At 38.1% G+C, this 23403-nt stretch overlaps 2 protein-coding genes across 3 annotated transcripts; one reads left to right on the top strand and one right to left on the bottom strand.

The window, feature by feature from the left end:
- Positions 1-1402: 1402 nt before the first annotated feature.
- Positions 1403-11627, top strand: trappc13 (trafficking protein particle complex subunit 13). Of its 2 annotated transcripts, XM_044144845.1 has the most exons (13): positions 1403-1576; positions 2624-2692; positions 4217-4316; positions 4395-4479; positions 4566-4693; positions 5833-5905; positions 6245-6289; positions 6596-6613; positions 9535-9668; positions 9755-9953; positions 10047-10147; positions 10948-11095; positions 11191-11627. In XM_044144845.1, exons 1-13 carry the CDS (start codon positions 1531-1533, stop codon positions 11296-11298), a joined length of 1254 nt encoding a protein of 417 aa, XP_044000780.1. In that variant the 5' UTR covers positions 1403-1530; the 3' UTR covers positions 11299-11627. The 2 variants fall into 2 exon arrangements, with proteins under 2 accessions (XP_044000780.1, XP_044000781.1); XM_044144846.1 differs by lacking the exon at positions 6596-6613.
- A 2153-nt stretch (positions 11628-13780) lies between these two features.
- Positions 13781-23398, bottom strand: sgtb (small glutamine rich tetratricopeptide repeat co-chaperone beta). Its single transcript, XM_044095870.1, has 12 exons — positions 23329-23398; positions 21044-21156; positions 20330-20433; positions 19957-20032; positions 18030-18129; positions 17766-17870; positions 16332-16470; positions 16147-16209; positions 15716-15753; positions 15516-15599; positions 14692-14812; positions 13781-14590 (listed from the first exon to the last, which is right to left on the bottom strand). Exons 2-11 carry the CDS (start codon positions 21141-21143, stop codon positions 14701-14703), a joined length of 921 nt encoding a protein of 306 aa, XP_043951805.1. The 5' UTR covers positions 21144-21156; positions 23329-23398; the 3' UTR covers positions 13781-14590; positions 14692-14700.
- Between the last annotated feature and the right edge of the window lie 5 nt (positions 23399-23403).

Here is a 23403-nt window from a genome sequence, read left to right as displayed (position 1 = left end):
GCTCCAAGCAGATCATACACAACATGTCGCTGAGTGCTCCGGTTACCGTTCTGCTCTATGATGTGTGATACACCCACTGTTAACCGCACACATGTTAGAAACATAAAATGGTTATATAATCGTTTCACACACACACACGCACACACACACACACACACACACACACACACACACAAGTCATAATGACCCTGCTATTTACATATCTTGTGGCACTTCCAGTAAAAGTACTTCATTGTGGCCTTTATGTATCTGCTTAGTCATTATAAAGTAAAATGAGATTTGGTATCGTCTGTTTTTATTCTTCCGACAGTATGCTTGACCAGTATGCTTGACCAAATGCTGACTGAAGTTATAACTTAAATCGTGATGTGAAAGAACGTTTCCACTTTCCATTTGAGTTTTGTCTCAGTGCATTACGATGATGATGGCTTCAGACATATTAATCCTTTACCAGCCTTTAAATGTTACCCCGGCTTCATACACCTTCATAGACAGACACGTGTAAGCGAGTTATGATAATGATTATATAAACAATAAACAAAGACTTTACAGAGCCAGGAAGTCTACTAAACTGAGCTAAAAGAAAAAACGTAAACCAGAGAATAGAACAAAACAAACACAGGAAGGGTTTGGGGACAAACAAAACCCAGAAATACACACAATGTCCGAATTCCATTAACACATTTTGCACTGACTGCTCTCTGGAGAATAAAGATAGGGCTCATCCCACATTTACATGCTGCATATTTGTTTCTGACTTTGTCCATCAGGGTACTGTTTTACCCCCAGTTAGTTGTTAATATTTCCAATATTTATGCTGAAAATGGATGAATACTGAAAATTATTTTAGGTGGCCTGTTGTGTTGCAACTACAAGCCAGTAGATGTCAATGGAGAGCAGCACTTAGTAAAGCTGGCAAGTTTTCCTTGAAACATAAGCAATGAAATAAAATGAAATTCTGATATGCTTCAATGTGATGCAAAAATATGTAAATTATTATTATCATTGTTATTAGTAGTAGTAGTAGTAGTATGTTTTCCGTCGAGTTCTGACGAGAAACATATGGACCAATTCAAAATAATTCTTTCAGAATCTAAAAATAGTTTATTAATCTCAAAGACAAAAGAAATTTGCTGTAACTGTGAGTTACTTTATTTCAACTGCAGTGAAATGAAGCACACTTTGATTTACTTTTAATTTTTTTTTATTTTTAAAAATATACTTGTAAACAGATTTGTATAACACCACATAAATGTAATCAACCTTGCCTGGTTTAAAAAAAAGTTAATAATATACTAAATATACAGTCGGTTTTGAGAAAGTCAAGGGTGGTATACTAGCGGTGAAATAAAATACAGCAGGTTCCTGTGTTTTTGTAGTTCTTATGGTGGCCTGCTAGAGGCAATGCTCCATCATGAGACGAGGACGAAGAAGAGTTTCACTTCCTGTGGTGTCAAAGTTCGGCAGCTAGCAGATAAACAACCTTTTAGCCTAGCGGCTAAGTAGAGCAAACAATTTGTTTCTGCGAAAATGGATGTAAATCAGGCAAAACAAGAACATTTACTCGCTTTAAAAGGTAATTACAATTCTAGAACACATACTGTCTTTGCAGAACAGGTTCAGTTGTGAAAAATAATTATTTGCATCTTATCAGGGAGTTGTTTCTGCTTTCAGGTGCTAGTAGCGCTGTTAGCAATATTTTAAGTTGTTTATTATAAAGTGAGATTTTCTATAACTGTGCATGAGCTAATAAGTCTACCCGTCATGGAGGGATGCCGAACTCATGAATTTGTCAAAATAGCGTCTTCATAGCTTTGCTTGTGAATCAATTAGCTTAAAATATTAGCTCAGGAGAGCTTATTGGTTCCTCATTTGACTTTAACAGCCAAAGTGAGTCACAAACTGCGTCTTTTTGTATGTCCATGTAAGAAACCAGATTTATAGCGGAGAGTGCAAAGTTATTTTTGATATTCACAGATGGTTGAGGGTTAACTATTGTAAATTATCACAAGACTTAACAGAATACAGAAGGTGTAGTCAGGTTGACATACACGCCATTATCTCAGGAGGTATTTTGCTGTTTTATGCGCGTCTAGATTTAACAGAGTTTCTCTTTTCCTCCAAACATATCCAATTATTAACAAATGAAAATAGATTATTACCGAATAATCTATCTACATCTAAGTAGGTGAAGGTTTTCCATTTCCGCAAGACCAACGTTTTCTTCACTCTCCCATCAAGTTTGAGGGTCTTTATGACTTTTTTTGGTTAAGCATTGAATTTGTGCAACCTATTAGAGCAAAGATCTGTCCTTCTCAAGTAGAGAGAGTTAATGTTCCTTCTATTAATTTACAAATTTTTCTTCAGGCTAATTTGACATAAAATCCGTTGTTTTTCCCCTGCATAATGTGTAGATAATGATGGGCTTATTTATTAATTAGTTGCCTTTGTATCGAGGTTTTTGCGGTCTCACGAGCCTGTGTGTAGTAGTTGTTGTTGCAGTGGTTGTATGCATAAGAAAACATGTCACAATGTGAGAAGCTGTCTACATTGTTTTTAATGAAGGATCAATAATAACCAGAATGTGTCCTGTCAATAACCCAAACCGCCTTACTTTTTACAGTGATGCGGCTAACAAAACCGACGCTCTTCACGAACTTACCGGTGACATGTGAAGCTCGAGACCTGCCGGGTGAGTCCACAACAACGAACCGGAGTAGAATTTAGTTTTCCTGTTTTGTTGTTGTTGTTTAAGATTATCTATTCACCAAACACATCCAGAATTTTGAAGAGTTGTTCACCTTCATGCAAAGTGAAAAGCATGCAAGGCTGCCAATAAAAAAATAAAAAAATCTATTAAGAGCCATTTTGGTAAATGTTGAAATCTGTATTATTCAATAGTATATTTTAATTTATCAGTTGGCACAATTTCACAACAAATGGCTTCTCACGGTGCTAGATACAAGATAAACAGGTCCAATTTGCTCCACGTTCAGATCAGATTAATCCAAATTATTTCAATAAAGTTAATTATTGGAAAATGGACAAAATACTAATCTTTTTTATTGAATATTTTACTTTTGTGCTAGTTTAGTGACTTGTAATCTGATTAATTACAAGTCCCGACTGGCTTCGCAAGGCACAATTTAAACATCTTATGCTTCAAAAATGAGACATGAAGGCATATGCAATAACTTCAGATTCAAAATTAACTACAGAATTCATCACATAATACACAAAATCCCAATGTTGCATCAAAGCTGACTTCGCTACACATACAATAGGAATTTAATTGAAAAAGACTATTTTTCTGTGGCTCTGCAAGCAGAACATTCTGAAAAGAAAGAGTCAGTTTCATGACTTATTTCTAGATTTTTAGATTTAGTTTTGTTGGTGATTTACGGTGTTTAAGATGCAACTTTTTCTTAATAATGTTAATAATTATTAATAATGAAGAAAATTGGATATACTTTGATGAACAAGCTCAACTTATTATGTGGCTTTAAAAGAACAAAACAAATTCTATCTCGTTCCATTTTTTTCTCACCTCTTGATTAATAAACAAAAATAGAATGAAAACATTTAGTTGAGTTTTTTAAAAGCCTTCATAAATCTCCCATACAAAGTTGGAGGATGCACAGTTGGATCTGCCGTTTTTAATATCTTCTGCATAATTTACACAATATGTAACGCTGAGGTTAGAGTCAGTAGATGGGTAATCTACACCAACAAAGTTTTTCCTTGATAAAACTGAAGCTGCTGTCTTGTCATGTATGACAGCATATTAAAATATTGCATATACCAAAGGCCTAAATATTAAATCAAGGTGATTTGTGGGACATGATGTTGTGTTCCGCCCCTGAAATTAGTTTGTTGCATTTGACCCATACTGGTTAGTATAGTATAGTGCATGTTTACTGGGATTTAGAGTGTGTAAATCAATGTTCTGACATATTAAAACAAGGTATGTTAGCTTAGCTGGATTTAAGACTCAACTAACCATCAACAAATGAAATTTAAATGCTCTGGGTGCCACCAACTGGTCAGGTAATTATTACTTGAAGTAATAATTACCTGGTAATGGTAATAAAGAAAACCAGTATAATCATGGTTTACTGATTCCATCCCTACTTAGTCACTTTTTGCTTTAGTTCTCCTGTTTTCGTGTAGCTCTCGCTGGACGTCGGCCCTTTTAAACTCGGTTGTGTCCTCACAGGGGATTTGTTCGCTCAACTCATGAGAGACGACCCTTCCACCATCAAAGGAGCAGAGACGTTAATGCTGGGAGAAATGCTTACTTTACCACAGAACTTTGGGTAATAAAAGGTTTTCTTGCGGCGCTTTTGATTTGAACGCAAATTCGTTTAACCCATTCCCATCTTTGTATGCTTTAGAAATATTTTCCTTGGCGAGACCTTCTCCAGTTACATCAGCGTGCACAACGACAGCAACCAGGTGGTAAAAGACATTCTCGTGAAGGTACTGCAAGTCTTCTATACACGGTCCCTGAAGCCTTTAATCGTTGCTTTTTGCGTTTTCATGACGCGTTGCGTTGCTCGCAACAGGCCGACCTGCAGACGAGCTCACAGAGGCTCAACCTGTCCGCGTCGAACTCGGCAGTAGCTGAGCTCAAACCTGAGTGCTGCATTGACGACGTCATTCACCATGAAGTCAAAGAAATTGGAACACACATGTGAGTCTGTTTCTCCAAACCCCACATGTTACATTTGTCTAAAGCAGATCAGAGGATGTGACACGTATGTTTGTGCCTTCTAAAATGTAGATATCTGAGGTTTAGTAGCAGTACTGAATTGACTTGAACTGTATCTTCCATCCATCCATCCATCCATTTTCGTTACACCCTTCTTCCCTAAATGGGGTCGGGAGGGTTGCTGGTTCCTCTCCAGCTGCGTCCCGGGCGAGAGGCGGGTTTCACCCTGGACAGGTCGCCAGTCTGTCGCAGGGCAACACAAAGACATACAAGACACACAACCATTCACACTCACACTCACACCTAGGGAGAATTTAGAGAGACCAATTAACCTGACAGTCATGTTTTTGGACTGTGGGAGGAAGCCGGAGAACCCGGAGAGAACCCAGCATGCACAGGGAGAACATGCAAACTCCATGCAGAAAGACCCCGGCCGGGAATCGAACCCAGGACCTTCTTGCTGCAAGGCAACAGCTCTACCAACTGCGCCACTGTGCAGCCCGAACTGTATCTTTTCTTTTTTATTTTATTTTTGAAACACAGACAAAAGTGAACATAAATAGGTTGAGTACTTTGGTCAAACATATAAAAAATAAACTCTAACAAGCCTTGTTTCAAGTGGTGCAATTAGGAAGCATGAAGCATAGAATTAGACTGAATAGATTTGTCTAAGCCTGTCAAAATTAATCAATTAATTAATTGAAGCCCCACGTTGTTTACAGAGGTATCGCAATCCATTTTAAGGTTGTGTGTGGTTTTTATTTCCATTTTATTTATTGTTTTTTGCTTGTTGAGCTTTGTCTTGGACATTTAAGATGCCTTCCAGTTCCAGTTTAAATTGTTCTATGCAACACTAAAGTTTGTTGGTCTTTAAGAGGATGAATTTGAAAATGGTCTTAAAGCAGCTATAGAATTGTTCATCGCAGAAATTACTGAGATAATTTATCGTCCAGCAAAAATTGTTATCCCGACACGCCTAGACCAGTCCCCGATACGAGAGCTAGAATTTGTATTCAATGTTTGGACTGACACAGGTATTAGTATCTGATTGGTGCCTGTCTGGCGCTTTCCGGGATAAAAACCGTGCTAACTTTGAAACTTGCTTCTCTTCCTACCTACAGCTTAGTGTGTGCGGTCAGCTACACCTCTCAGTTCGGGGAGAAACTCTATTTCCGGAAGTTCTTCAAATTCCAGGTGAGATATATTTGAACGTTCTCGTTAGCTGGCAGCGGTAAGATCACGTGCGGCCTTGGAGGAGACTCGAGAAATGCCACAGACCTCCAACAGTGCAAATGCAATTACCCGTACCCACCCCCTGCAACCCACACACTAGCAGTCATCTGCCCTCACTTTGGGAATGAGCTGCAGTCTTGCTCTCTTCCTTAAGTCTCAACAATGAGTCGGACTCAGTTTGATTGTTTTTCTCACTGAACATCCTTTTTGTTGTTGTTGTTGTTTTGTTTTTCTCCACCCAAAATGGAAGCGCAGTGTGATAAAGCCTCAGTGTTTAGTTTCCAATCTATTTTCAATCAGGTTTTGAAGCCGCTGGACGTGAAGACAAAGTTCTACAACGCAGAGGTAAGCGACACTCACCATCTCTGTTACTTGCCATGCTTCCTACCATATTTCATGCATTAGTTCGGAACATATTTCCAGCTTCTGCTAGAAGCGGTTAGCTTTGGATTAGCTCTACTTAAAAACCCTTGGAGATGTCAAACCGGGATTTTTTTTAAGTAGAGGCCTGATTTTTTATTTTTATTTTTTTTTTCCCTCATTTAGTAGCTTTTTTTTATATCTATATGTTCAACTGCATATATTCATTGTCACCAACTTTTTGCATGTAACCTCATTCATTATGTCTTGTATTTTTATTTTCTCCATTAGAGTGACCTCAGTTCTGTGGTAATTCCTTCTTCTGTTCTCATGGCTGAACATTAGCTTCTCTTAATCCTTACCGGTCCTGCAGGACCGTTGTCTTTCCGAGCCCACAGAAAGGTGCAAAATGAAGAAATAGAGGCTAATATTTGAAATCAGTGTTGATGCCAACTTTCCACATTGTTAATAATAAAAAGAAATTTGTTTAAAAAGTCAACACCCATTGTTTTTCTGTCACCCTTTCTGTGGATGCTCATGCTTTCTTGCACTTACTCTGCACAGGGGTTGGAGTTAAAGCGGAAGTTTGTGGTGTTGGATTGTTATGGGTTGATTACATATCAAATCACTGAAAAAGAAAAATATAAATATATATTTTTGATTATTCTTTCATGGTAATGACTTCAGAATGTCCACAAAGCAAATGTGAATTACGTAACATTTTTTTTTTTTTATTCTTTCCGGTAAACCGTGAGGTTTCTTCAGAACGGCTCTGCATGCAGCAGACTCTTGATTTTATTCTTTGAAATAATGAATTAATTTTAAGTGGTTCACAGTCAGATCCTCTATTTTGAGTTGCAGGCATGAACTAATCTCTGCTTTTTTCCTAATTGAATTTCATTGTGTACGGTAGAGGCTGCACACAACAAAGTGACAACTGGACACAGTTCTGCTGTTCCCAAAGCATCAACTTTAGGCGCCATTAAAAAAAAAAAAAAAACACAATCCTATACAAGCAGCATTTTGAGGAAACATTCCTCCTATTTTTTTTTTCTTAAATGTAGTTCAATGAAAGTTTTTTATGATTTGTTTTTTGTTTTTTTTTTTTTGCTTCAGGACCTTCTATGCTCCTTTTACAATTGTAAAATCCAGTCTTACAGCAAAACAAGTAGGTAATCAGTGTCTGCTTGAGCTTAAAAACATAATATGAGTCCTGGCTAACTAGCTAACTAGCTCCTCTAGAGAAATAAATGCACAATAAAAATGGAGTTCAGAAATCAGCCATTAGTCTTGGGCATAAATTGTTCATCTTTTAGCAATAATAACTTAAATTCAGATTACCAGATAAGCAAAAGATAGCGGATTCATTTTTGTTGCTACGGGCCTGAAAAAAGCTTGAAGAAACATTTTTAACTTTTGCTTTTAGTATTTGTTGGATCTGGTTAAGTATTTAGAGAGAATATAATATTTAGAGGGAATATGAGGGAATCTTCAACTTTCTGAGATCAATTTCTAGTTCTTGAACCTGAAAGATAAATGTATTTATAGAACAGAAGTATTTTTGCTGTTATCTTTATTCAATTTCCATCTGTTTTCTTTACATAGTGACCAAGTAAGAAAATCTCTCTTGAATTTCACAGCTTTTTTTTCTGCTGACCAGAGTTTTAAACTGTACCTGCTTTTAAAACAGTGTTTGGGTTGGATACCAAAATAATATAAAACAAAATATTATTTTACATCTATAGAAACAGAAAATATATGAGAATAAAAAAAAAAAAAAAGAAATAAACTCAATCTAAATGTGTTGCAATCAACTTTACAGAAGTGCTGGTTGTCAGTTTCCTGAAACATTCTTAACCTTCTTGTATGCAACCTCATTATTGCAGTTTATATTGTTTTGCTTGCACAACATCAACTGCATTAAATAAGTAAAAAAAAAATAATAATAATAATTAATAATAATAATAATAATTGGGATATTGCGCTGGCAAACGGAAAAATGGCCAAATATTTGATGCTTTGGGAGCCGTGACCTGCTTATCGAGTGATCACCATCACTGTGCAGCCTCTCCTTTTCATGCAGCGCTGCACTTGTTACTAACATGTTGTTTTTAAAAAAAATAAATAAATAAATAAGGTACACTGAGCAAATATGATAGAGAATGATACATGTTTCTGTTTGGTCACTGGGTCAGGTGTATAAATATTTCCTGAATGACCCTCACACCAGCTCAAAGGATAGATTCACATTTGTTTGCAGTGTGTTGTCGCAAGATCACATATCAAAGAAAGCTTTTCTTGATTATTTTCTACCCAAAGTTGTCAGGAGCAAAAATCATGAAATTTATGCGCAAATTAAATAAAGCTCACTCTACACAGGAATATATTACAAAATGAAGCTGTTATATTGCGGAATGGCGTGCATTATTATTATTTTTTTTTCTTCTTGCACAGTAAAAGCAATTTTTGGAAGATTGCAATTGCTTGCTTGTTTTTTGTTCCCAGTAAAAACGACCCAGGTAAACTTACAAAAACCTGCTTTGTCTTGTTATTGAGGGTTTTACCCTTTACCTCATAAAATAGCTCTTAAGCAATCATGTCTGATAAAGGCAAGAGGAAAATTACTAACACACGACCATAATAATGACCGATTTTCAGAGCAGTCAGCCGTGTTAACAATATGAAAAAGATTTTAAATTTTTCTTAATAATTGAGGCTCTCGAATCATTCGAGGAATCATTTCAGCAACACTAGCTGCGCTAACTGCTGTTACTGGAAGCTAAAGAGTTTAAACTAGCTGCTCAGTAATATGTTTTTCTTTGTTTCTAGTTGTTAATAACATCGTTTTTCCATAGCTACTGGTTTCTGTGACATGCCCTGACAAGTTCTTCGTTTCTAAAGTAAATATCGATGCGCTTGAATCTTATAATTCCTGAAGAGGAATCAAAATAAGCCAATGTTAACGTTAGCAGGTCAAAGCTTTACAAAAAAAAACCCAAAAAACAAACAAAGATGGGACATTTGGCCTCAAAATATTTCTTGTAGCTTCTGAAATTCACGTAAATTTTTTTAGTGGAATTGAAAAATGGGAACTTATCCTTTGAGATAGTAAGTTAATGCTAAAACTAACCTTTCGTAGCTGATGTGTTGCTCAGTTCACCTAGAACAATAGGTCACTTTATGGCTACAGAGAAATATCAGCGTAAACTTCCAAACCTTCTCCGTTATAGACAGATGAAGTGTTTTTGGAAGCCCAGATCCAGAACATCACCACCTCTCCGATGTTCATGGAGAAAGTGTCTCTAGAACCCTCCATGATGTACAACGTTACAGAGCTCAACTCTGTCGCGTCTGGGAACGAAGGGTAAAAACACCCGAGTACAAAAAACAAAACAAAACAAAAACAGCAGAAGTATCTTAATTGCTCACTAATGGTTTATCGCCCGGCAGAGAGTCCACGTTTGGCAAAATGTCCTACCTGCAGCCAATGGACACGCGGCAGTACCTGTACTGCCTGAAGCCGAAGCCGGAGTATGCGGAGAAGGCCGGCGTCATCAAGGGCGTCACGGTGATCGGGAAGCTGGACATCGTGTGGAAGACTAACCTGGGGGAGAGAGGGAGGCTGCAGACCAGTCAGCTCCAGAGGATGGTACCAGACTCTCCCCCTTTATGGTTCCCATCTCGCCCATATATTGTACTCTGTTATTGCGTCCTGTTTTACTCCTGTTTGTGCGTCCTCCAGGCTCCGGGATACGGAGACATCAGGCTGTCTTTGGAGGTGATCCCTGACACTGTAAACCTCGAAGAACCCTTTGACATCGTCTGTAAAATCACCAACTGCAGGTGCATAAGATCTTCCAGAACCCTCATAATAACTTATCTAATGTAGTGAAAGAGTTTTTGTCCCCCAATTTTATATTTTTTATATATATTTTATATATAAAATCAAACCAAGTTAACCTCTGAAAATACAAAATTCCAGTTTAAAAGGGTGATTTAATCTCACTCCATCAGATGGACCAAAATATAAAGTTGGGAAGAAATGTTTGTATCTTAAAGGCCAAAATGAAAATAATTAAAATAAATAACAAAATTACAAAATAAAATAAGGCAAAAGAAACAAAGTTTCCAAATCTTATTTCACTATATCGGTACTACTTATGAAACATTATTCAAAAACTGTAGGTGTGTCGATGTCTGGTGGTTTTATTTTGTTGTTTTTTTATATATATATATATATATTGTTTTTTATATATATATATATATATATATATATTTTATATATATATATATATATATATATATATATATATATATATACAAGCTTGTTCTTTGAAGCTACTCACGAAGATCCAGAAATTTTAAGTAAGAGTAGTGACACTTAATAGGATTATTCAAGTAAAATTAAAGTAAAAAGTACAGCGCAGTAAAAATACTCCTAAAAGTATTTCTTTTCTTAAAAAAATTACTAAACGTAATTAAGTAAATGTAACCAGTTACTACCGAACTTTGATTATTTTTTTTTATTTTTTTTTTTGCCACACTTAAGTACATTTTCAACCAAGAAATTCGTGAGCGGACAAATACTTTTCCTCAACCTGTTACGACCCAAAACCCTTAGCTGACATCCTCCCTCGTTGTAGTGAAAGAACCATGGACTTGGTGATGGAGATGTGCAACATGAGGTCAATCCACTGGTGTGGAATATCAGGACGACAGCTGGGAAAACTCTCCCCCGGCGCCTCCCTCTCGCTGCCGCTCACCGTCTTCTCCTCTGAGCAGGGACTGCAGGTACGACCCAAACTCTCTGAAGCAACATTAAAATCCTGATTGTTTTTGTTTCGATTTTTTTTTTGTCATCTCATGTTGTCTTTCATTTGTTTCAGAGTATTTCTGGACTGAGACTCACTGACACGTTTCTAAAGAGGACATACGAATATGACGACATTGCACAAGTGTGTGTGGTGTGTCCGTTTATGAGCAACGAGTGCTAGATGTTTTACTAGCTTGTTTTTTCTTTGTTTGTTTGTTTGTTTTTGCATCTACGGATATGAATGGACCCAACTATGGAATTCTGCACTAATATTTCACTTTTTTTCAACTTAACGGGATGATTCTCCATTTTAGAAGAATTGTGAATAATATAAATTGTTTCCTTTAACAATAATCATGTAAATGTGTGTAAGTTAATAAATTCTCTGTAAACTTTGAATCTTCTACCGATGCTAACATTTACAATGTTATGATACTCTGGATTTTGCTATAAAACTGTTAGGACATCCACAACAGTATTTAACATAAAGCCTATTTTCTTCATTTTGAATTATCATTGTTCTTTCATTCATGTGTAAATTGAGACACACTTCTGTAAGGAGAAACTTTAATGCAGAAGATGAGAAAATACAGTAATACTCTTAAACTTCCAATTATTTGTAAATAATCTTAATACAGTTGGGGAAACATTAATATATGTCCTTAAAAAGAAAATACCTCCCAGTAACTGCTATCTAATTAAACAAAATATTTTATAAGTGATGTGTTGTATATACATCTTACATTTCTAAAAACAGGATTCAAGCCTCAAACACTAATTACTTATGGACACTAATTACAGCTTTCGGAGCGAGATTTATGATCGCCACCTGGTGATTTTTGAAAGACCAACAAGGACTCGAGAACACAGTCAGAAATAAAGTTTATGGATTTGGCGGAACATCCTCAGCTATAAGCGGCACGTTGACCTACTTAAACTCTGGGAAGGTTTGATTTGAAAATAAACTGCAGGGAGACGAGAGTTAAACATTCTGATGCTAATCGGACGTTTAGATTTATTTTCAGGGGCGGATTTACTTTTTCGTGCTTTAAAACCAAACGATCTGAAACAAAATGTTTTGATTGGCTGCTGATTCCAGCCCCTAGCTGCTAACAAAAGCACTTCTCTGGTTAGGACAGAAGCGACCATATTCTGAGTCTTTGGCGCAAATTCCAAAGTTTGAAGTAAGAGCAGACAGTTTTTTGTTTTTTTTTCACTAGGATGCATGTTGCTACGTGCAACCCCACAGATAATACGATGACATTAAAAGGAAAATTAAGCCCAACTTATGAGTGGAAACACTATTCAGGACCAACAATCCGAACGGTAGCTCGTGCAGTCAGCAGCCCACCGTATTTCTGCGCTCCGACACAGCCTGTGAAGTCAGAGTGGCAGACGGTGAGCTCTGTCTGCTGGCTGGAGGAGCGCTTTCTTTCCCCAACAAAATGTGATGTCACATCAACGGCGAGCACGAGGAGAGTTTTACCTGTTATTTAAATAATAATAAATTTATTTAATACGATGACGTTTTATTATTATAATAATAAATTATTTAATAAATTAAATAAATTATTTAAATAAATATTAATAATTTATTTAAATAAATGGGGGGGAACACGACACGTTGGACCACCTAATCTAGAGCTCTCCACCTAGAGCTCCACTCTACTCTTACCGTTCTGCGAGCGTTTCCAGGACTGTTTCCCTCCCCCACCCCGCCGATACCTGCTTGTTCAGCACCTGGTCTAGAGTAGGTCAAAGTTAGAACACCGGTCCAGGTCGAGTAGGCGCCTTAATGTGACGTAAACATACTGCTGTTCACTGATTGGCTGTGGGCGAGGTCAGACGTTGAAGCAAAAAGAGAAGAAAATCAAACGCCGCCATATCGCTAACTCACTACAAGAAGGAGGCAAGGAGTCCTCTCAAGACACAAGCAGGCGGTGTGAAACATTGAGACGGCGACGTTTCTGTGTTTCTGACTTAAATATTCAGCGGCAACTCATTGGAACAATGAGGAATGAGTTGTTTGTCGACGAAGCGGAGAAAACATCTCAGTTGTTTCATCTCACTTGTCCTTCTGTACACATGCAGTTCAGTCATATTCAACAATATGTCAAGCCGACTGGTTTGTTTGCAACCCAACATTACTAAAAATACTGTGATTTACTTACTGGACCTTTCAAAAAAATGATTTGCTTGGTTTTTAAGATATTTTTACACTAAAACTAGCTTGGCATGTTGTGCTAGACATGTAACAAACATGTGGCAGAAGATGCTTAGATGAGACCCAAAAGCAACTTTTTGATGTAGGCTACTTGTAAATTACTATTCCTGGTGGAAAGTTCTGGACTAAACCATTCCTAGAATGAAAACATGGTCAAGCTGCTATTTCGTACAGGAAAATGGACTTTAGTTTTTTCCTCTAGATTTGCATAGCCAGTAGGGATATACTGCAAAAGACTTGAGGCTGTAAATACTGCAAAAAAAGGTTAAAAATCCCCAAAAAACACAAGCTTTTGATTTTTTTTGTTTGTGAAAAACTTATGAAAACATTTATCTTTCCACTTCACACCTTGTACATGATTGTCCACATCAAGTTACAAAAAGATTAATATATCTCACATTTGTTATTTTCCCATAAAAAAAATCAAATGAGGCGGTCACTTTTGAGACATTTATTTCTTTTTCCTCCTAAGACAAAGCAAAGTGCTGCCTTAGCGATACATTAGTTTCCATAAAGCTTCTGATCTCAAATACCAGATTTAAGAGCATGCAGAAACGAACAGTAGGAATATGTTGTTGGTCACCAACTGAACAGGCTGCAAACACTGCTAATACAATTACATTGTTGCCTTAATGATGAAGTGTACGCATTCAATAGCAGTGACGTGAATCCCGTAATATTCAAAGGCTGAATGTTTGGGGGGGGTTTTATGATTATTACTATAGTTATTCAAACAAAGCGAGTATGGTGTTAAAAGTTGATTCTGGCTATAAAAATAATATTACCGTAAACATTATAAACAAACAAAGCTTGATGTATTTGTATGACAAAAAGCTGCAATTTTCCCTGCTGAACAGTTTAAATACATTCCCCCTCCACTCTTTCTGTATGATGAATAGAGAGATGAATCCTCCACCCTGTGAAGAAGGCAGCGACTTCGACACATCCAACACGGTGACTGACTGGAGACAATATTCACTTCATGGTCTGTTGGTGGACTGACTGACATCTAGGCTCCTGTTTTATCACCAGGCGTTGTCTTACTTGTGTGGGATGTTTTATTTAATGGTCCAGTCTCCAGTTTTGTTTTGTTTTTCCTTCCTTTCTTCTTTAGTCTAAGTAAAGTGCCTTCGACCCAATCCTCGTCTCTTCTTACCAGCCGTGCCGGGGACTTGACTCAAAGAAATGGGTGTAGAGATTGTTATTGCGCCATATGGTTGCTCTTCCTTCGGAGGCAAATAAAGAGCATCTGCAATGAAATGAACTCAGCTGTTACGGCTGTACAAACGAGATGTGGATGAGTGCACGGTCTGCTGCTAGAGGGAGCTCCACTTTTAAGCGAAAGGATACCCGAATAAATCATGAGTGCTCCTCGGCGCTGCCGCTGAAGGAACGGCTCCGGATGTGGTTCCTTAGCTGCTCGATGAGCTCGGGGTTCTGCTGCTGGATTTGCTGGGCGAACTGCTGGCCCCTGATAGGGGGGGGGGGGAGAGAAAAAAAAAGGCAAGAAGGAGGGAAGTCTTGTTATATTGTTTGACATGCAGAAAGGTTGGGAATATGAAATGCAAAAATAAGCTGCATATTTCTTAGGAAAATGCCCAAAGATGTTTGGAATAGGGCTGCGATGAATTGTTTTAGTAACTGATTACAATTAATGGGATAAAAAAAAAAATCACAATTAATCCACAGCTAAACACAGCTGTGTTGTTCTTTCAGCAAATTGCCTATTTGTGGTCTGTATTCTCCAGTTATCAATTAATTTGGCTATTAAATTACTTGACAATCATTTCAATTAATTGGATTAATCGATGTGAGCTATAATTTGGAATTTACAAGTTAAGGCCAAAACATTGATAGTTGTAAGCTTTAACCACCTTACAACTAGGTTAAAGCTAGTTGTATGGTTTACATGAATTAAATTATTAAACTGATAAAGCTATGTTTTGCAGAAGACATGAAGTATTGCAGAAATAGGAGGTAGAGCTCTGACAATATCATTTTATATGGAAGAGTTATTGCTCAGTTGCTCTCTTGCCAAAGACAAACAGATCAATACCAGCAGCACCTGGAATGAATCCTGGAAACAGCTCCCCGAGCTCCATAAACGGGAGCAAAAATGCATATTACACTCATAACTTGAAACTCATAACTTCTGTCTTCGCTCTTCCACTTACGCCTCAATCAAGCTGGAGATGTCAGACAGTCCTCCCACTCCTGCGGCAGGACCTCTAACTGCATTCGACATCATTCCCGACATGCTGAGCACACAGAGACAGTGCAATAAAAAAGAAAAGAAAAAAAACTATTAAAACTACAGACTCCATTCATGCTTTTGAGCTGATTCCAAACACGGTTAAATCTGCATTGCACTCACAGCTGCTGGACTTGTTGGTTCTGCATGACGCTCGCGGCCTGCAAACAGAAACGGAGCCCAAATCGATCGGATCGCACACAAACGCTGTAGAAGGAACAATTTGCCGCTGATCGTATTGGCGGTTTTATGACGAAACGGGACTCGTAATTCCTTGCTGTGGGGTCCGAATGCAGCTGAGCTGCTATTGGATTCAGATGTGTCTTGTCGTTGCTGCAGTAAAACCTTGGCAGGTTTGAAGACATGTGCTTGACCTGGCTGGCCCGCCCACGTCTCATAGTTTTTTACATGCTAGGAGCTAAGGGTAGGACGTTTTAACAACGCAGTATCTTTAATGGGTAATAGGAACCAGTGTTGCAGATCCTGGCTGCCTATATCGACAAGCTTTTCGTCAAAACCTTTTCCAAGTACAACAGAGTTACCAGGAGTCTCACCATGCTGATGAAGGCTGGGTTGTTGATTAAACTTGCCATGTCAAATCCCAATCCGGCAGCAATCTGTACCAGAGTGTTGGAGATTTATTTTTTTTAAAAAACAACAACAACAAAAAACCCAGCTTAAGTTAACAACAACCAAGTAATCAGTAATAACTAAAGTAAAACTTCCCATTTTAACTCACTGGGCTGGAAGCTTCTTTATGCTTCTGCTCTGCGATCTTCAGGTTGGATTTATACGTGTCATTCTCCGGGTCTAGAACCAGGGCTTTCTTGAAGTATGAAATCGCCTCTGGATATTTATTCATTGCAGTCAAAGCCAAACTGCACCCACACACAAAGTAGACAAATCAGATTCAATATACACAGGGACCTCCACCAAAAAAAAAAAAGAAAAATGTGTAAAACACCCTAAAATAAAACATCTCGTACGGAAGCAGCGAAATCTCAGACGGAAAATGTCAGAAACTAATCTGTGTAGTTGACGGCAGCATGATTCAGCTTGTAGTCTTACATTCTGCAACTATCCCAGGAGGTAGTTTCCTGGAACTTTCTACAATTTTGAGAATATAGCTTCTCAAAACTTTCCAAAACTCACCAGAGAGAAACTGTGATAACCTTGGTAGAAGTGGAATCTGCTGGGCACTGTCCTGAGCCTTTCAAGGTACTTTCATGAAACCTGTATGATACTTTCTTAAATTGTTAAGGAACTTTCCCTAAGCCTTCCAAGCAAATTCATGGAATCCATCGGGTACTGTCTGGAATTTACCAGAAAAGTCCTAGAACTTACAAGGTACTTTCATTAAATGTAGTTGGTACTTTTTTGGAACTTTCCAGGTACTTTCCTTGGACTTTCCTCGAACATGTCAGATACTTTTCAAGTGATTTGCTCGAACTTTCATTGAACACACTAGATACTTTCCCCAAACTTATCAGTTACTTTCTGGATTCTGCCAGCTAGTTTTAATGGAACTTTGGAGGTACTTTCCCTAGAAGTGACCAGCAGGTTCTGCGAAAGTTTCAGTGCACTACTAGGTAAGCACTCAGGACGTTCTGGGAATGCTTTGGAGTAGTATTACGTAAAGTAATAGCAAATATCCAAGAAAAAAATTACAAGTTGTCTTATGTACTGATCCCTAACTGTTATTTATTTATATATTTTTTATCACTGCTACACTTGCTAATGTCTGATTAAAATCTCCCTCAATGGATGTAGTCAAACCTTTCTTTTCTTCCTTATTTCTTCAGAATGCCTACAGTGTGTCTAAAGTTTTACATTAATCCCCAATTTCCTGCTTTCCCGTGGCAAAAAAATTAAGTGACAGATATGTTTCGCCTAGTTCATTTTTACAAGGGGAAAGACAAAAGACGAAGTCATTTGAGAACAATATGTGTATTGATCTTAATTATCAGAAATTAGTAACAGAAAAAATAGCCACTGAAGTAACCAACTAAATGTGTTCATGTCACCAACCATGGGCGCTGGTCGCACATGGTTGGTGACATGAACAATCCTTGGACTTGTTTTCAATTGGAAGCTTTTGATTTCTGCAACTTTTACCAGGGACGCCAGTATTAGCACAGCATGCTTTATTGTTAGTTTACGGTCATAAACTCACCCCATCCTCCCATACGCTTTGCTGTAGGTTGGATCAATCCCAATGGCTCTTTCACAGTCTGCAGTCGCCTCAGTATAATTACCCAGTTTACTGTGAGCAGCAGCTCTACAAAGAAAATACATTCATAAATAAATCAGCGGTCACTTATAGAATCTGCATTAGCAGCTGAAGACGGTATACTGGCTTGAAAACATGGAGTTATAAAACCACAATTAGACCTTAATTGAATCACAGCATTGGACACAAACTATATGTCCTTAGTACCTGTTGCAGTAATACACAGCGTTTCTTAGGTCCAGATCTATGGCCTTTGTGTAGCATTCAACTGCACATCTGTAGTTTTCCTCCTTCATGTGATTGTTCCCTAAAAAAATTGAGAACAATTGTAAATGATTTGAACCCTTTATAGTCCAAGACAATATATAATTTTAGGTGATAAACCAACAGAAACAACTAATTGTGAAACAGAAAAAAAAGGAGTCCCTTTTCTGAAATATATTGTCAAGAGGGTCAATTATTACCCTTTATTGATAATTAATTTCTTAGATTCAATTCAAACCCTCCTGCAGTCCTAAGAGGGTTTGAGTGGACCCCACACAAGATTTGAAGATATTTTGGGGGGTTAGGAGGTTGTGGTTTTGGGAAATGACGGGCTAACAGGACAGAATCGCTTCCCCGTTGTCCGACCATGACATCTGCTGCACACTTCCTGAGCGTTGCGCTAAGGCTGTGGGAGGGTTTTTAAAAAAATCTTCTAAAGGAAAAAGACAGTAGTGTCATGTATTAGTAATGATACTGGAGAAAAATGTCCAACATTTCCAAAATGTTTCGTATAGTCACTTATCAAAAATAATGGCCTATGTCATTTTTTGCCAAGTGATTTTGTTTTTGTGCCTAAATCATCTTTTGGCATAAAAAGATGATGATTTTTGAAAGCAAAATAAAATATATATATATAAATGTATACATACATTTTTATATATACATTATATATATATATTATTTATTTCTTTTTTTTTCAAAAATTATCATCTTTTGCTAAAAAAATGAGTTAAGACCATTATATTGGGTATGTTTTTATGCTCTATATGTTTTCAACCCGATTATGTAGAAGTGTGGATTCCAAAGCCATTGGAGCCTCTTTTTAAACACAAGCAAAAGTATATTTTGCTTCCTTTGTGATTAATAAATAGCAGCGTAGCGGTAATCCACCTGTCAGGGTAGAAACCACTCACAACAACTTTGTATTGATTTTCAGTGAACCTTTTTCCTTAAGGCTACCGGTGGATCCAACCCATCCCAATAAAATGTCACTCTGAGCAGGTCAGAACTGCTGGATCTCTCCACTGCAGCTGAAGGGTTTAGCATTTTTAATTTTGCGTGCCCCTTGTGGATTCTAATCTACAGTTGTGGTGTAGATTTTTACTTAAAAAGATCCTAGCCCTTTTTTAAAAGCAAATGTTTTTAAGCTGCAGTAAAGAAATAAATCCACTGTCCAACATCTATTTGTGTTCCGATTGGTTAAGAGTTTCTGAGATGATGGATGGAGTTGCATATAGAGTGAAAGACTTGAGAATGAGATGGAGGGTGAACTCCCAGCATGAGATCCAACAATACGTCCAACGCTACAGTGGGAATGGTTGAGATCAAATAGCCCAGTCAAAGTCTAAACCTAAATGCAATTGAAAACACGTTTATGGACTTGAAAACGTTCGCTGGAGAAAGCCACAAGGGACAAGGGTGTAAGAAAATGGATGGATGTTTCTGTATTAGGTTCAAGTTTCTTTCCCTTTATTTTCACCCCTCCATTCTGCTCCCCTTGCCAGCTGTTAATCATTTCCTCATTTGCCTCTGCCTGCTTCCTTCCCCAGCTGCATCCATTCATCTGTGATTAGCTCTCCCTGTTCTCTTGCCATTTCCACCTCCATCAGTAATCCCTCACTGCTGGATTCTCTGTTATTCCTCCCAATTTTTGTTGTTTTCCTACAAGATTCTCTGAGCTTTATGTAACTCCTCTGTTTTATTATTCATTCAACAAAGACTGAATATTATCTGACACTTTGCTGCGTCGCCTGCACCACCCCCATCATGACAATCCTTTAAAATCCCAATAAAACACAGTGAAATGTTTGCTTGCAGCTTGACAAAATACAGAGATGTAACGATGCATTTACATCTGCTGACAACATGCCTTCATTTTTCAGCTGCTCCGCCCGTTCTGTGTCTTCGGGAGACGGGGACGTCTCTGGTACGGTGAGGCTGTCGTTCTGCGTGACATGGAAAAGTCACAGATGAGATTTAATAACCATAAATTAAACTCTTAGAGATGATTTCTTTTCCTCTATTAGTACCAAGGAAAGGACCACGACACCTCAACTTTCACTTTGCTACAAGACCCCAGCGACTGACCTTTGAAGAGCATCGATTTGAAATTACACATTTGCAATAAAGCGGGTAAACGGAGCGAGCTGCTAACAGTTCTCATCCAATGCGTTAAAACAGCTGCTTCCATCATGTGCCTTTGTATGTCACCGTGCTACACCGATGTAGACGTCACCACCCACCTTGAGCAGTGCGTTGAGGAATATCTCTCTGAGTGGCTGGGATACAGCGAGGTGGCAGTCACTGGAGCTGATCTTGAAAGTGGTCTCCAAGCACTGGATCGCAACTGAAGAGAGGAAATAATCATACAGCTCAGGGGAAGTAAATTATAACAGAGTGAGGCGGCTTCGCGACGGTTAATAGTAGCAGTCGGTTCTTATCGGGGATGTTTCAGTGCAATGGCGGGAACGGAAACCAGACTGAGACTGCGCCAGTAGTTAGATTGGAGCTGAGTTGAGAAGCGACTGATTTCTTTCCGGAATTTGTTTTAATCTACACTAGGAAGCATGGTGCTGCCGGCATCATAGCGGTCGATGAAGCTGGTGAAGGTTCCTGGAAGGAAACGCGGCAGCTGCGGATGAAAACCCATAAAAGGCTGCCAAGACGTTGAGAGTGTTCTGGAGCTGCCAGGGCTCCATATTTATGTTTTAGAATGACCTAGTCAAAACAAAATTCCAGTCACCAGTCTGTGGTAAACCTTAAATCTGATGTTTATAGATGCTCTTGATTCAATTCAGTGAATTGGAGCTATTGATCTTCTAGGAAGGCATCCTAGGAGAAAAATTCTGGCTTATTTACCTATCATGTAAAATCCCAATAAAAAAGAAAAACAAAGTCAATTGTCTGTAGTGGGTTCTCTGCACAGGTGTACAGAATAGTTGGGTGAGCTGACTTACCCTCCAGGCTCTCTTGTTCATCAGAATTTAAAGCACTGCGATGAGTTTGGTCTCGTAGAAACTGCACAATAGCGAACCCCAGGCGCTTCTCCACGGCCATTTTGACCCAGAAACTGTTGAGCACAGGAGGAGATTCGGGTTTGGAAAAAGAAGGGCGCTCATTTCGAATCCACTATGATCAGAAAATGGGAAATACATTTCTGCAGTTTTCAGTTGAGTAATTTTAATGTAGTTTTTAGTATTTAAACTGCAGTTCCTTGTTATTCCAATGAGTGATTGAATTTTAATGTGAATAGTGGATTAGTGTACAATGAACAAACACACATAAAAAAATGGAACTTGAATATAGTTATTCCTTCAACAAAGTTAAGTACAAACAGTTAACTTTTCTGATTAACACTACTGAAAAAGTGAGTTTAGATTGAATGTAAGATTGCCTGAGTATTGTGTTAATTTACATCCCCGAGTCAAGATTTCTGAATCAACCATTTTAGATCCCGCTGTATGTTTTTGGCTCTTTGTTCTTGTTGCTGCAACATGTTGCTTTGGATTTTATTTAGCGGACTCTGAGTAAAGAGAGGAAGAATTTATTTGGTCAGAGGCGTCTTTGTTGTGAAACAGACTGCTACAGGAGGTCTTACCTGACAACAGCTATCGTTGTCCTACAATTACTCTTTGAAGAATTTGAATTAGTATAAGTTACAGTAACATTTCATTTCCCTTTGGGATCAATAAAGTATTTTTGAATTTGAAATGCACGTCGGATTTTCATATTTTTTCTTAGTGGAAAAAAAAAAGTAAAAAAACTATTACATTTGCCTTGAATTTCAAAATGATGTATTACCGGTACTGCTTTGGTCCCAATAAAGTGCATGGATGTTTTTGGCTGCTAGTGTGACAAAATATGAAAAAGTTAATGGCAAATGCACAGGTGCTGTTTATAAAGCATCTCACCCAGTAAATAAACTGTGAGATGCACAAGGAAATGAAGAGTAGTTTGCTGAAATGTACCATAAATTGTTACATTGTTACTAGTTTATTAGATTCCATCCACTTCAGGGATGTTTTTGGAGAAGATTTGACACAGGTACATCTAAAAAAAAGAGAGATTGTTAAAAAAAAAGTTCAGTATTTTTGTTGATGACAATCAGCTTATAGGACTTTGCTTGACAGTCCTCTTAAGGCTGTGATTACTCAAATGTTTCCTCCCACACTTTGTCCTTCCACTTAACTTTTCCATGAATGTGCTAAGATACAGCACTGTGATCATCCAGCTTCTTTGGCAAATGATGTCAATATATCATGCAAATGATCATTTGCATAATAATTATGTTACATAATTATGCAAATTTGCAAATTTATGCATGATAAATTTGCACAATGTATTATGCAAACTTTTACAATTGAAAAGTTAAAATTTTCTATTACAACTTGAAAATTGTTACAATTTAAGTTTTTTTTTTGTTTAGATGTACCAGTGTGCAGATAAACCCTTATATATATATTGTAGTCCTATGATATTTAGTCCTATAGTGCTGATGGTACTCTTGATTAAAGAAGCATCATAACATACGAGGCTGACTCCCTCCTGGCTCATCCAGCCACTTTATCATGAATCAAATATAATAAAGACACCGGCCTTTCACGCAGTCCCTTGTTTCCAGGACAACTCATTGCATAATTCGGACATATTTATTGTTGTTGCATTCACACGTTGGTTGCAGCTCCACTGTGCTTCCCGTGCGCCTGACCTGATAATCGGTGCAGCAGGGGAGCTATGATAAAGCGATGACGGTCGGAACATCGTCTGCATGCTGAAAAAACACAAACACTGCCTCATATTCCGTCACGTGCTGATGCCATTCGCTGTTCTGTTCATTCTGGTCCGGCTGGCACAGCCCACTCCTCCCTTACCGTGTGTGTGTTGTGTGTTGACACACGGCTACATGCAGTGATGCGGGAGCTGTGATGTAAGAAGGGAGGAACTGGGGTGTTTTCATTCATAATGCACACTTTTTGCTGTTAAAAAAACGCACACATTTATCAGCTCTGACGGGCTATAGGACACGCAGCCGGGCGTTGGCTGCTTTTAAAACAGCGTAATCTGAACTACAATGCTCTGCAGCCGGAGTGATGCTGTACGCAGACTGAAACAAACACAACCCTCTGAGAAGGAGAAGAAGAAAACATCTCCGAACTGATTAAGCATCAACTATTAAACCTGCGTATTCGTAATAACTACGTTAAAAGATAATGATCGGTGTCTTCCCTCCCGCCCACCTTACCTGAGCTCCTCAGATGTCTGTTTGCCACCGCGTCATGAGGACGGGGCGAGTGTTTCCTTCCCCCGGCGCATGCGC

This window comes from Gambusia affinis, linkage group LG17 (genome assembly GCF_019740435.1).
Source record: "Gambusia affinis linkage group LG17, SWU_Gaff_1.0, whole genome shotgun sequence".
NCBI lineage: Eukaryota > Metazoa > Chordata > Actinopteri > Cyprinodontiformes > Poeciliidae > Gambusia > Gambusia affinis.
Note: the sequence above shows the minus strand (reverse complement) of the source record. Positions and strands in the feature narration are given on the sequence as shown.

Excerpts from the sequence above, each read along its gene's own strand:
- trappc13 (XM_044144845.1), top strand. The coding sequence starts at position 1,531 with ATGGATGTAAATCAGGCAAAACAAGAACATTTACTCGCTTTAAAAG. Across the intron at positions 2,693-4,216 it reads TGAAGCTCGAGACCTGCCGG|GGGATTTGTTCGCTCAACTC; the intron begins GTGAGTCCACAA and ends GTGTCCTCACAG. Across the intron at positions 4,317-4,394 it reads ACTTTACCACAGAACTTTGG|AAATATTTTCCTTGGCGAGA; the intron begins GTAATAAAAGGT and ends TGTATGCTTTAG.
- sgtb (XM_044095870.1), bottom strand. The coding sequence starts at position 21,143 with ATGGCCGTGGAGAAGCGCCTGGGGTTCGCTATTGTGCAGTTTCTACGA. Across the intron at positions 16,471-17,765 it reads AAAGCGTATGGGAGGATGGG|TTTGGCTTTGACTGCAATGA; the intron begins GTGAGTTTATGA and ends GTGTGGGTGCAG. Across the intron at positions 15,754-16,146 it reads ACCCAGCCTTCATCAGCATG|GCCGCGAGCGTCATGCAGAA; the intron begins GTGAGACTCCTG and ends TTCTGTTTGCAG.